The sequence below is a fragment of the Plutella xylostella genome, chromosome 9, assembly GCF_932276165.1.
Source record: "Plutella xylostella chromosome 9, ilPluXylo3.1, whole genome shotgun sequence".
Lineage (NCBI taxonomy): Eukaryota > Metazoa > Arthropoda > Insecta > Lepidoptera > Plutellidae > Plutella > Plutella xylostella.
The window spans coordinates 7,115,667-7,128,742 of NC_063989.1; the positions used below are offsets into that span (position 1 = coordinate 7,115,667).

At 41.7% G+C, this 13,076-nt stretch overlaps 1 protein-coding gene across 4 annotated transcripts in view; it reads right to left on the bottom strand.

Annotated features, from left to right (window-relative positions):
• Positions 1-41: 41 nt before the first annotated feature.
• The window catches only part of LOC105382866 (V-type proton ATPase 116 kDa subunit a 1), a 30,737-nt gene continuing 17,702 nt past the window's right edge, over positions 42-13,076 (bottom strand). For 3 of the 4 annotated variants that reach the window (XM_038109175.2, XM_038109169.2, XM_048623243.1), the window contains 13 exons: positions 10,273-10,449; positions 9,387-9,541; positions 8,454-8,634; positions 7,223-7,399; positions 5,925-6,137; positions 4,795-4,945; positions 3,991-4,364; positions 3,639-3,748; positions 3,049-3,176; positions 2,375-2,601; positions 1,796-2,036; positions 831-1,002; positions 42-303 (listed from right to left, as the gene is read on the bottom strand). In XM_038109175.2, the coding sequence (XP_037965103.2) occupies positions 207-303; positions 831-1,002; positions 1,796-2,036; positions 2,375-2,601; positions 3,049-3,176; positions 3,639-3,748; positions 3,991-4,364; positions 4,795-4,945; positions 5,925-6,137; positions 7,223-7,399; positions 8,454-8,634; positions 9,387-9,541; positions 10,273-10,449 (2,403 nt within the window). In that variant the 3' untranslated portion in view covers positions 42-206. Of the gene's footprint in view, positions 304-830; positions 1,003-1,795; positions 2,037-2,374; positions 2,602-3,048; positions 3,177-3,638; positions 3,749-3,990; positions 4,365-4,794; positions 4,946-5,924; positions 6,138-7,222; positions 7,400-8,453; positions 8,635-9,076; positions 9,193-9,386; positions 9,542-10,272; positions 10,450-13,076 lie in introns of those variants that run through there. The other variant, XM_048623244.1, reaches the window with a different exon arrangement.

Here is a 13,076-nt window from a genome sequence, read left to right on the forward strand (position 1 = left end):
GATTTAAACCAATATTTACGGCATAGTAAAACAAAGTAAAATAAACGTGCATCATTATATTTCAAAATACAATCAACTATTAAACTTTAACTTGTGACCTGAGAGACGGATTCTCTTAAAATGTCAAAAAATACTGCTTCGTCACTAAACTACAGTTACAGGTGTAACGTGAATTAAATTAGTTTGTTATTGGTTCTGTGTAATGTTTATTCGTCCTTGTCCTCCTGTTCTAGGATGGTCTTGAAGCAGAACGGCTGGAAGATGTACCCGAGACCCGAGTAGAACTTGCTCATGAACTCCACCCTGGAAGGAGAATAGTGTTGTTCAAATACCAGTTACTATAAACAGTAGACATAATGGGATCAGTATGTTACTTTTGACAGTAGAAATAATAGGATCGGTCGGTTCGCTCTATCTTGAAATTGGAGGGCGTATCACGCTATACGTTTGCATGTTCGTAGCCTGCACTCGTGAACTCGTCTGTTTTCGGCTCTTCGGCAGATATGACCACCCATATCCCACCTCAAAGATCATGCAGTGTCTACTGCATGTTGAACATCCCATTATCCCGCATACAAAGTGGCGCCTCTACCGGCAAATAACTCAAATTTCCACACCGAAGTTTATGGAGTAGCAACATATTTTCGCCTGTTATCTCATTTAGGTCTGATTTTTAAATATTCAGATAAAAGTTATCTGAGAAATAATTCTGATGCTGTTGTTAATAATGTCTGAATGTTTGTGTTAGACAGTGACAGCAACAATTTTATTCCTCACATAACTTTTATCTGGCTATTTAAAAATCTGCTTTTAGTAATTGTAACACTCACCAATGCAACCGCAGCGTGTGCAAGAAGGCCGAGAGCCCCTCCATCATGACGAGGATGGCCAGCGTGAACAGCGCCCAGAAGCAGAACGCCACGTACAGCTTCACCGCGCCCACGTAGCCCGTGTCGTGCAGCCCGAACGTCAGCACCATGCTCCACAGGACTTCTGATAGCTCTGGAATGTGAGAAAAAATAAAAAAGTTAGTTTTGTTAACGGGATTGATGCAATAGGTGTGCAATCGCTGTAATAAACCAAAATAAGTCTGTATAAGATAAACTGGTCACACTGAAAAATTTAAATAAAACGAATATGTATTACTTTTTGTTTTTTTTTTCAGTGTGATCCGTTAATATTTTATGTAGACATGTTCTGGGTTTACTCTATCTCTATACGTCGATGTACAGTCAGCTTTACACTTTTGTGTCTTGTCAAACTAACAAGATGCCTATTCATCATTGACAAAGGAATAAAGAGAGGACATGGCATATCCACGAAAAAAATGCGCCTACCTAAACTTTGGTTTCAATTAAAATGGCGGCTTTTTTCTTGAAAAATGTAAACAAACAAATTGTTTGACAGCTGAAGTACCTTGTGTTTGGATGTCAATCAACATGGCGACCGGTCGCAATGTTGTAATTTTAGGCAAAGACAAAACTACTGTTGTCCTTTTTTACGTAGGATAACACCAATAAGTTAAAAAGAGACGACGATATATTTTTAAGTACCGATTTTTATGCCAGGTCCTCTCTTTATTCCTTTGTCATTGCTATTCATTAATTAGGCATATTTGAATAGGTATAAAAGCGCATGCGCAAATACACTCGTCAAATGACACCAAGGAACATAAGAAACTTCACACTCATGCAGTTGATGGCATTAAATACATACACAATCACGCCCTCTAATACACTATTTTTCGGGGTGCAAGTTAGCAATAAATTACTAAATTATAAAACTAGTAACTTACCAGCGTGAGCGAGCGACAGCGCCCACAGCCGCAAATACGACGCGGTATGCGAGATGGTACTCAACACATACTCGATAGTATGAATAGCCTGGTGGATCATCACTTCGGAGAACGGCTCGTCCTCGTGTTCGCTGCTGTGTTCGGTGGAGGCGGAGGCGGCGGGCTTGGCGCCGTTCTGTTCGATGTCTGTCTGTTCTTGCAGCTCGATGCCTGAGTTTACTGTGCCGTTGGAGTTTTCTGCCTGTAGAGCGGGGATTGACAGGTTAGCATATGGGATTATTTAAAATCAAAAAGTTAATTGAATTAACACTTCTTCAATCGTTTTTGTGGCAAACATTAGAGCTGGTCTAGCGTTTGGCACCGTGGTAAAAGAATTACCCAGTCAGATTCATTGTTAGTGCCTGGATGTTGTACTATGGTTGCCCAGGATGCCCGTAATGATATTGAAATGAGATCATAGCTAATCAGGGCACACTGGGTAGCTTATAGAAAACGTGCCTTTCATAATGTCCATACATAAGTATAGTAAGGAAAGTAACCTACACAAAAGTCTACTAAACAATGCCACAAGTCACTAACCTTAGCCTTAGCCTTCTTCTTGCTAGCGCTCAACAAGTACAGCGGCTTCCCCAGCAGCATCACCGGTATACACGCTAACCCGACCAGCACAAACACCCTCTGCAGCTGGCCTTGACCTTCGAACATGAACTCCTTGCAGTCGCCCTCGGCCGGGGTGCTCGAGAACAGCATCATGTTGATGAAGAGGATCAGGACGGACGGCGCGCAGCCCTGCTTGTAGGCTTCGTCTGAAAGGAGATGAGATTTTTATTGTAGATTTGGTTCTTCTAACAGAGGATGAGATTGGGTAATGTGAGAAGAATGTTCAGCCTTACATGAGATATACACACATTTTTGATAGCCGCATGTGACGATATTATAATGATAAGTACAGGATATGAAACCATGTCCGCCTTATTCTATGTATTAAACTATAGAGCAAAGGATACAAATCCATAAATACATATTTCACATATATTATATTGTCTAATTTGGTGACTGATTAATTATAAAATAATTGACTCTCTCAAAAATAAGAAGAGAAAAGTTGAGACTGCTTGTTTGGTTGGTTTACTCTTATTCTACTCTTTTTACTGCTATAAATCATTTTTTAGACGTACCTACTTAATGTATGAATTCTCCTAAAATTTTACAATTAGAACCAGTTTTTTGCCAACCATGCGTGGAGTCCTTACCAGTGGAGAAGGTGCTGTAGGCGATCCACTTGTAGAACATCATGAACACCATGTAGAGGAACAGCAGGCACAGGAACACCAGCTGCGGCAGGAACTCCAGCACGATCGAGTAGCGACGCTTGAAGAAACTGAGGGGGAGAGTGGGTGGTTAGTTTATAGTACCTACAACACAAGTGTAAAACGTGCGGATGAAGAAACAATCCGTCAACTTAATCGCAGTGGACACAGGAAAAAATAAGGAAAAACCGCGTGGTTTTTCAAGGTTTCGTGTGATCAATTTTTGTTGAATTATATCCACTTATGAAGACGTACAGCTACGAATCTGAATAAAGTAAATACTTACGATGTTACATTGCGAAAAGTAGCAATGGTTGTCTTACAATCCAGAAAGAAACAGATAGTACCTAAGTACCTTCTGTGAGAATTTAAACCATCCTCGTCTACCTAAAGAGTGGCTATTGCAGAAAAGACTTCAATGGTACACGCACGACTCATCATTAAGAACAACTACTTAATTACAGTTTAAAAACATTCGTACAACTACCTACTTATAAACAGTAACAAAATATTCGTAGTTAGTAAATACTAACTTGTAGTTGACGACGCTCATGCAGACTCCGAAGATCATGTGGAACACGCCGAATATGATGGACAGCTTCATCTTGTACGAGTTCAGGAAGATGATCTTGTTGTCTGCAGTCTACACGGGGGAGCAAAATAAAATATAACGAATACAAAATAAAATAAATCATAAAATGCAAAAATTAAAAACATGATTCAAATATGAACTTAATTAATGCCAAAGTAAATGATAAAACAAGTGAAAAAAGTGCAATGAGAGGACATAAAAAACTAATTAATATGTGTATGTTGCTTTTAAACTACCTGACAACATATATACCTAAGGTAAAAGTGAAAGAAAATAACCAAAAGAAACCTCACCTGCCACACAGGGTCGATACCGATGAAGTAGGGCTCATTGGAGTAGGAATCCTTGGGATCCAGCGTCAACGCGGCGTTGTTCTCCATAGTCGCATTATCATACGGAATCCGCCACGACGACCCAAATATATTCATGGACTTCGAGAAGATATCATTGTAGACTATCCCAGTGTACATGGAGAAACAACCCATAAGGAGAATGATGTAGCGACCGGCGAAGAAAATGTTCCAGATTTCGTTGTTGGACTTCTTCTTGGCCAAGCTGACCTCCTTGATGACCATCCACGCGCCAAACATGGCCATGATCAGGCCGTGGCCCAGGTCTCCGAACATCACAGCGAATAGGAAGGGGAATGTGATCGTTGTGTAGAGCGCTGTAAGGTTGGGAATTGTGGTGGTTAGAGATTTGGGTAATTGTTTACTAATCAGGAGTTGTATGAAGGTTTTGCTACTTTATAAGATTTTCAGTAAAATGGAGGTTGAAGCTATAGTAAATTTATTTTCAACGATTACGGTTACGGTATTGTCATAAACTCTTCAGACGTGGAAACGGGTGGGCCTTTTATCTATCCAACAGTGGATTAGGTTGACCTATCGATCTTAACCATGTAGGCAAGTTGCATTTACGGACCAATGACAAGAACGGATTGGAGCGCGACCTTGCCACAATAAACTAACAGCGGCCGAGCGCAACAATAGCGTCACTCGTTTTGACGCTTCCTACCAATCACCAAGTAGACCTAAGAAGTATCTTCTGCGCATTGACCATTTGTTTATAGATATACGATGTGATGGATAACGTACCAGGGTTGCACTCCCTATAGGAGGCGACTCCGTACGAGTCGATGAGCGTCTGGAAGCCGCGCGTGAAGCGGTTGGTGCGGTTGAAGGTGGGCGGCTCCTCGTGCGTCTCGATGCAGTTCAGGAACGACGGGATCGAGCTGCCGCACGCGTTCTGAAACGGGGATGGTTTTGGAATGTTTCAATTTTGTTATTTAGTATAGTACACGGAATATTTTGTTTTGAGCGTATATTCTGATTTCTGAATCGTGGAGAGGTTTTGGAATGTTAGAACGTTATAAATTTAACACGAAATACCTACTTTGTTTAAAGTGTAGCTTAGATGTAGAGTTGGTTCGCTAAGTTACTCCATATGGAAATTGAGCAGGAAGGAATTTTGGTCTAAATTAATCGATTATTGGAAGCCCCATTTTTCTGTGCGGGAATGCTCTTATTATTTTCGCCTGGCGATCATGTACTAGTTCTGGAGTACGGTTTGACAGTAGATTAAAGCCGTAGACACAATATTTTACATTCCACAGACAATCATTGTATTGTATCGTATGCAACTGATCATTCATAGCATAGTGTGAATCGCCATGTTATTAATTTTATAATGTAACAAACAACTGTGACTGTCTGTAACAATACGGACTGACTTGACGTATGCCAATTAAATTTTAGTTCAATTTGAACAGGTGTAAGATCCCATTTTACTTACACAGACAGGTGCCAGCTCAGTATACAAGTTTAATTGTTAATAACACCCGTGGACTATTTCATGTAACAACAATGTAGGTATGATTCATAATTTTGACTCAGATAAACTAAGTTATTGACCGCAATTTTATTTTAACTTGACTCAATTAACTCCCGTGAAATCAGACACTTTGCCTATATTAACTTTACCGGCTCTAACTACATTTTAAATATCATAATTACCTACTTAATAATTGAGAAAAATAATCTGTGTTACCTCCCCGTTGCTTGGCATCTTTATCGACGAAGATACACGTCACATCGCTATTCTCATTAAACACGTCAATATTATTTATAGGACATGCACTAAACAACTTTATCTACGCGATAAACATACCACGCAGCCGGTCCAAGGTATCAGTTTACAAATTAAACAGCTAGATGTCGCTACTCACCGATCCATCAACCAGCGCCTTCTGCACATTAGGCAGATCCGCCGTCGGCACCCAGCACTCTCCTATCAGACACTTCTTCGTCACATCCATGTTGAACAGGTTCAGCGTGTGGTAGATGGCCTTCATCTTGCGCACCATGATGGACCAGCTGGCCAGTTCTTTCGCCACGGAGGCTAGGACGCGCTGCCGGTGGTCGCGCGTCTGGTTTAGCACCTGGAGAGTGTGAAAGGTATAGGTAAGTTATGGTTCTATGAGGTATAGGTAGGTATCTCGTTTAGCACCTGGGATGTAATGGGGTAGGTTAGTGTGGTTCTGTAGGGTATATATAGGTGATTTATTAACATATTTTAAGCCTCCACCAAGGATAGATGCATACACTATTGACCTATTAATAGGATTTTTCACGACTTCATTTATACTTAATTCAAATGTCGTGGGACACAAGTTATTTAAAACGGCGACCTGAGACACTATCCACTTTTGTTACACAATATACAATACAACTTTTGCAATACTCTGTAGGTAGCCTGCTAAGGGTGCAATAATGTACTTCTATTTTACACGAAGGTGATAACCGGCTAGGATATAACGATGAAATTATGTAAAAGAATGTAAAATATGGATGCCTAAATAAATAAGGATATAAAACATGTGTTATTACGTCGAATGTGGCACAAGGTCGTTAGCCTCCATATTTGCGACAGACTGGTCTCTTGTTTAGACATGGATCGAATTGATACGTAAATTGCCACTTAATTATTTTTTATTGCATGCAAGCTCTTACGAAATTAATTAATTTATCTACGTTCCTATATGGGTGAGAACCCCTCATCCGCTCCTAGGTCACAATAACTTGATTGATATAATTTGTTATTATAAAATAAATATAAATGAGCAGTTCCGTGTAAATCTGTTAAGTTGTTTTTACATAAACTTCACACTTCCTAACCTTCGTCCTTTCAACAGACGAGTGTGAAACCTGAAGTGATAAAAACCCTCACAATTTTCAAATCCTCAAGCCTGGTCCTGACTCCCATCACCATGCTCTATCGCTCAGCATAGGACAGCGTTCAGTAACTTCTTTCCCACTCTCTAAAATTCATCCATTCAACACACGAGTGTGAAACCTGACGTGATGAATTTTATGAACACTCACCGTGTTCAAGTCCTCCAGCCTGGTCCTAACCCCCTTGACCATGTCCTGTCGCTCAGCATACGACGGCGGCGGCTTTCTCATTTACGTCTTTATATATTTTATAAAATATGAGTGTAAAATATGACGTTATAAAACCACTCACCATGTTCAAATCCTCAAGCCTGGTCCTGACTCCTTTCACCATGTCCTGCCGCTCGGCGTTGCTCGGCGGGCACGGATACAGCGACGCGTGGAAGCCGGTGCACACCTTCTTGATGCGCGACTTGAGCTGCTCGCCTTGGAAGAACGCTACGAAGACTGTCTTGTAGATCTCGTTGCCCTGCGGATGGTGATGAGGTTTGATTATGTAAGTAAGGGTCGGGTGGTTGATTAGTAGACCTTAAGTAAGGTAAGATAAAGTGGGATGTTTTAAGGAATTGGTATGCTACTATAGTCTGTGCGGTTACTAGGTATGTACCTAAAATAAGGCAGGTGGCCTTACCATAACTATATAACCATAACTTGTTTTATTTAGCTAATTAGGTAGTACCTGCATAATATTAAATAGACAGATGGCGTTCATCGTCAGATCTGTGTGACCTCAAAACCAACGTACATACCTACAGTTCTATCATTTCTATCTTTATACCTTTAGATTTTATAGCATGCGCTCTAGGGGGGGTCCCACGCTACACTACACTCACAGTGCTGGGGTCCTCGAGCGGCTGGTCCAACTCGGCACGACGCAGGAACACGTTGCCGCGGGAGATGCGCCACAACATGCGCTCTAGGGGGGGTCCCACGCTACACTACACTCACAGTGCTGGGGTCCTCGAGCGGCTGGTCCAACTCGGCACGACTCAGGAACACGTTGCCGCGGGAGATGCGCCACAGCATGCGCTCTAGGGGGGGTCCCACGCTACACTACACTCACAGTGCTGGGGTCCTCGAGCGGCTGGTCCAACTCGGCACGACGCAGGAACACGTTGCCGCGGGAGATGCGCCACAACATGCGCTCTAGGGGGGGTCCCACGCTACACTACACTCACAGTGCTGGGGTCCTCGAGCGGCTGGTCCAACTCGGCACGACTCAGGAACACGTTGCCGCGGGAGATGCGCCACAGCATGCGCTCTAGGGGGGGTCCCACGCTACACTACACTCACAGTGCTGGGGTCCTCGAGCGGCTGGTCCAACTCGGCACGACGCAGGAACACGTTGCCGCGGGAGATGCGCCACAGCATGCGCTCTAGGGGGGGTCCCACGCTACACTACACTCACAGTGCTGGGGTCCTCGAGCGGCTGGTCCAACTCGGCACGACGCAGGAACACGTTGCCGCGGGAGATGCGCCACAGCATGCGCTCTAGGGGGGGTCCCACGCTACACTACACTCACAGTGCTGGGGTCCTCGAGCGGCTGGTCCAGCTCGGCGCGGCGTAGGAACACGTTGCCGCGGGAGATGCGCCACAGCATCCGCTCGAAGGCGGGCACTCGCTCGCGTTGTACCACGCCGGCAACGAAGCCGAGGCGGCCTTGTGTGTTGCCGGTTTGGTTGGTCTCGTCGGACATTAGCGATCTGGGGAAGGCGATGGTTGTTAGTGCAGTTTGGGGCCATGTGGGTTTGGGGCTCTGCTGTGTTGAGCGGACACAAGAATTGAAAACTCATCGCGGAAAATGTTTTAAACTGTACCGATGTACGGAGCCTGAGGTTGTCATAAGGGCCTTATTACAGTTAGATTCTGAAGAGGTGCTGTGGCCCTGCTTGCGAGAGGCCTCTTATGTCAAGCATTTATAAATATTAAGGAGTGAGATTATATTATTATTCTGTGTCGTGATGACGTACCAGGCGCCGATAAATTCAAACAGTATGCCACAGCGAGAACTCGATTACGTTGAAGGGTTACACTCACTTCTATTGTAGGTTCACCGCTTTGTCTATTAGCGCGGGAATTATTAGGTGATCTTTATGATGATGAAGTACCAGGCGCCCAGAAACTCAAAGAGTTAGTCAAACTCACTTCTGTATCTCTGCGTTCTCGTCCTGCGCGAGGAAGAAGGCTTCGGTCTTCTCCAGCACGTGCTTGAGCTCCGTCAGCTCCAAAAAGTTCTGTTTCAGGTTCACCGCGTTGTGGGACAGCTAAAACGCTATCGTAGCGTGGGACACCGTCCTACCCACTGGATCGATGACTTATTAGACCAGTAGCCGGTAGATGCTAGCGAGGAAGGTCGAGAACAGAGTGTTGTGGCGCTACTTTAGCTTTTAATGGCTTATCTTTATAATGCTGGGGTACTAGGCGCCCAGAAATCCAGAGAGTCAGTTACACTCACTTCTGTATCTCTGCGTTCTCTTCCTGCGCGAGGAAGAAGGCCTCGGTCTTCTCCAGCACGTGCTTGAGCTCCGTCAGCTCCAGAAAGTTCTGTTTTAGGTTCACCGCGTTGTGGGACAGCTCGAGGATCTCGTTCTCTGTCTTCTCCAAGTGGGCCTGAGGGGAAGAGGATGAGATTATACAGGGTGTTGCAACAATTATTCTGAATAATATTTTGTTTTACTTTTGGAAATGAAAAAAACTTGTCTGCATGGTCAAAATTCACGTAACCATTCAGTTTGGGTGGATAGAAGATAGAGTCACCCCCTTTTCGGCTTTCTATACCGTTTTGGCGTTATATGTAAATACTTCATTTCAAATAGCATAATACCTAGATATACATTTACATTTTATTATAAAAAATATAACTTGCAGACGATATTTCTTGCGAAATGCGAGGTTATTTAATATTGATGTATGCAACATATTCCATGCCTTTATCGCAATAGCTATTAATGGATAGAATGCAATAGTGCATTTCTTGCACAATGGCATGATTTTCTAGCTAGGTTAATAATTATTGCAAATCATAAATAGGAATTAATACATGTATGCAAGATGCACTTAATGCAGACCTTTTATATCAGCCACAAAAAGAATAAATTAAGGTAACCACTATCAAATGGGAACTGCTGTTTCCATACGGAATTTATTATAGTACATAAGTAAATTCTAGATAATAGTAATTATAGTGTGCCTAAGCCATTATAGTCTGCTGGTTCTGAGTGCCTGTTTTTATGTCTGGATAAAGGTTATCGATTAAACATCGACCGAAAGAAATTCTCCAATCTGCGGGTATCCTTAGGAAAACTACCAAATCAATATAAAACCCTAACCTAACGACTGACCTCAAGGTCGATGATCTCCCTCGGGTTGGGCGCCCTGGGGGGCTCCTTGACGGCGGGCACCTCCACCTTGTCCTTGTGCACCTCGGCCTCGATGTACCGCAGCTTGCGCTCCATCTCGTCGCAGCGGCGCACCTCGTTCACGAACTTGCGCTGGAACGCGTTCACTTCCGGGTTCAGCTGGAAAGAGAAGCAGGTTTGAATTTGGAATTTGTTGGTTATGGTTATCAGGAAAGAAAAGGTCGTATCGAACGAAGAATTGAAAGAACAGTACCCGTATTACGATAAACCGCACCATATTCTATTCGATAGTCTATTCGAAAGTGCTGTCAACCTGTCAACAACAAAATGGCGGTGTATAGATTTGCGAAAGTTTGACAGCTATCATTCCATAGGTCATTGTCAGAATAATATTATGTACTCTGTGGTCATTCTTTTCGAAACTCATTCGAAAGGTAAAAAGTGTTCGAAAGTGCTGTCAAGTTGACAATAGTCGCACTCGCATTCGATTCTATTCGTTAGCTCGAATTTTCATGATACGGGTACTGGCTTGTGACAGAACTGGCGGGAACTACACCGACAAGAGCAAGGCTCTTAAAAAGAAGAAGATGGTTTATTGGCGTGAAGTCGTTGCGTTAGGATTTGAAAATGGAAAATTCAGATTGTTGTTTTCTAGGTACCTATAGGAATTTTCAAGGAAAGTGTTGGTGGCTGTAGCTTCATATCTAGATCCTAGTTCAGCACATTGAGATTTTAGATTCAATTAAATTTAGACATTTAGGTACTTATTAACATATTCGTTTGAAACACACATATGTAATGTGAGTGTGTGGAGCAGGGGAAAGTTGGTTTTACAGTCAGATTTCGCATTACAATAAGTAACTATACATAGGTAGGTTTAATGGTAAAAGATAAGTGGGTTTTGTTATAATACCCGCAAAAGTAGGTTGAGTTAAGCATACATTATATTAGAGCAGTGGTTTCTGTTTTCTTTACAAAAGGAATGTTAAGAAAAAAATAAATGTTAAGTATAAAAGTTTATGCGCTCATATGACATCCATTTCGTACAAAAAAGAAGCTGCTGCTGCTTAGACAATGAGTAACCACAGCTTCAGTACTTATAGCCGAATACATTATCTTTGTCAAAGCAGTGTAAGGGATGACTAGTACTTTAATAAGGTCTGTTTCAGGGTTTTTAAATACGGTTATGTAAATATACTTATAATTTGAATAATAATAAAATACACGTGCATATTGTTAATACCCTAGCACTTAATTATATAAAACAATGTTATCATGATCTAGTCATATCTACATTACATACCACTAGTAGTTAACTTGCCTACTTGAAAGTCATTAAATGGTATTTATATGAGTTTAATGTTATCGCATTTTACTGGAAAATGTACAGGCATAGACTAATACACGTACAGGTGTTTCAAAGGGGATTACAAGGATTGAATTTGTTTGTAGTTAGTCTGAACAACTGCTGGCTTTCCATTAAACCATGGAAATTCATGAAAATAAAGTACATATGGAATGTCTTTATTGTTTCATCAGGTACACAAATGGTCCTATTAATTTGTACTGTGGGTACCTAAATCGATGGCTCGTCTTAAGTGGGAGGAAGCTCTCATTGGTTGCTAAGTAGGTAGTTAGGTACCTAAATACAAGGTAAGCAGCAAAAATGTTTTCGCGACCGGAATACTAATGTATGGAATGTTATTGGCTAAACTTCTTCATTGAAAATTGCTGATATCGCGAAGTATCCTCATTTTTGTAAACGAGAACAGCGGGTATCTACTTACCTACACACTAAACATTTTTAATATCATATGCAGACGATACAGCTGTAATCCTGGCGGCTGACTCGTGGGAACTTGCATTTGAAGCAGCCCAACATAGTTTTGATATTATTAAAAACTGGCTAAACAATAACTTGTTATCTCTAAATGTGGACAAGACGAAGTATATGACCTTTTCAATCCGCAGTTCCGGTCAACCAAATGAAGACCTTGCAATTTATAATCATACTTGCCCTCATAGCTCAGGGAACTGTACATGCCTTAAACTACAATGTGTACCCGTAATCAGATACTTAGGAGTTCTTATCGATTGCAACCTGAGCTTTAAACCACATATCAAACTTCTATCCGGCCGCATCAGAAAACTTATTTTTGTATTTAAGACTCTAAGGCACATTCTCGAACCTAACATCCTAAAACAGGTGTACCTAGCCCTCTGCCAATCTATAATTAATTACTGCATATCAGTCTGGGGAGGTGCACCCAAAACTTACCTGAAAAGCGCTGAAGTTGCTCAGCGAGCAATCTTAAAGGTTTGCACATTTCGGCCATTCCTTTTTCCTACTAAACTATTGTATAGCTATTGTGAGGTACTAACAGTTCGCCAACTCTTTTTCCTGAATATTTTAAGCAAACAGCATAGTCAGGTCTCATATAATCCGTCAATAATAAACAAACGTCGAAAATATTACATATGCAAGACCCAGCGTTATCATACTACTTTTGTACGGAGATTCTTTTGCTTTCTCGGTCCCTTTTTATATAACAAGGTTAACAAGATTATGTTTATACATAATTTGAATTTTTTTGAATTTAAAAAAGCAGTGAAGAAATGGTTACTTTCTCTCACATATGATGATACTGAGGAGCTTTTGGCTGTGTTGCAATAATCATAATAATATTATGTATATTCTTTCCTACTATTGTATCAACAACTATTTATGCCTCTAACAAAGCACCACATTTTAGTTACCTACCTGCTCAAATATGATTGTGGTACCC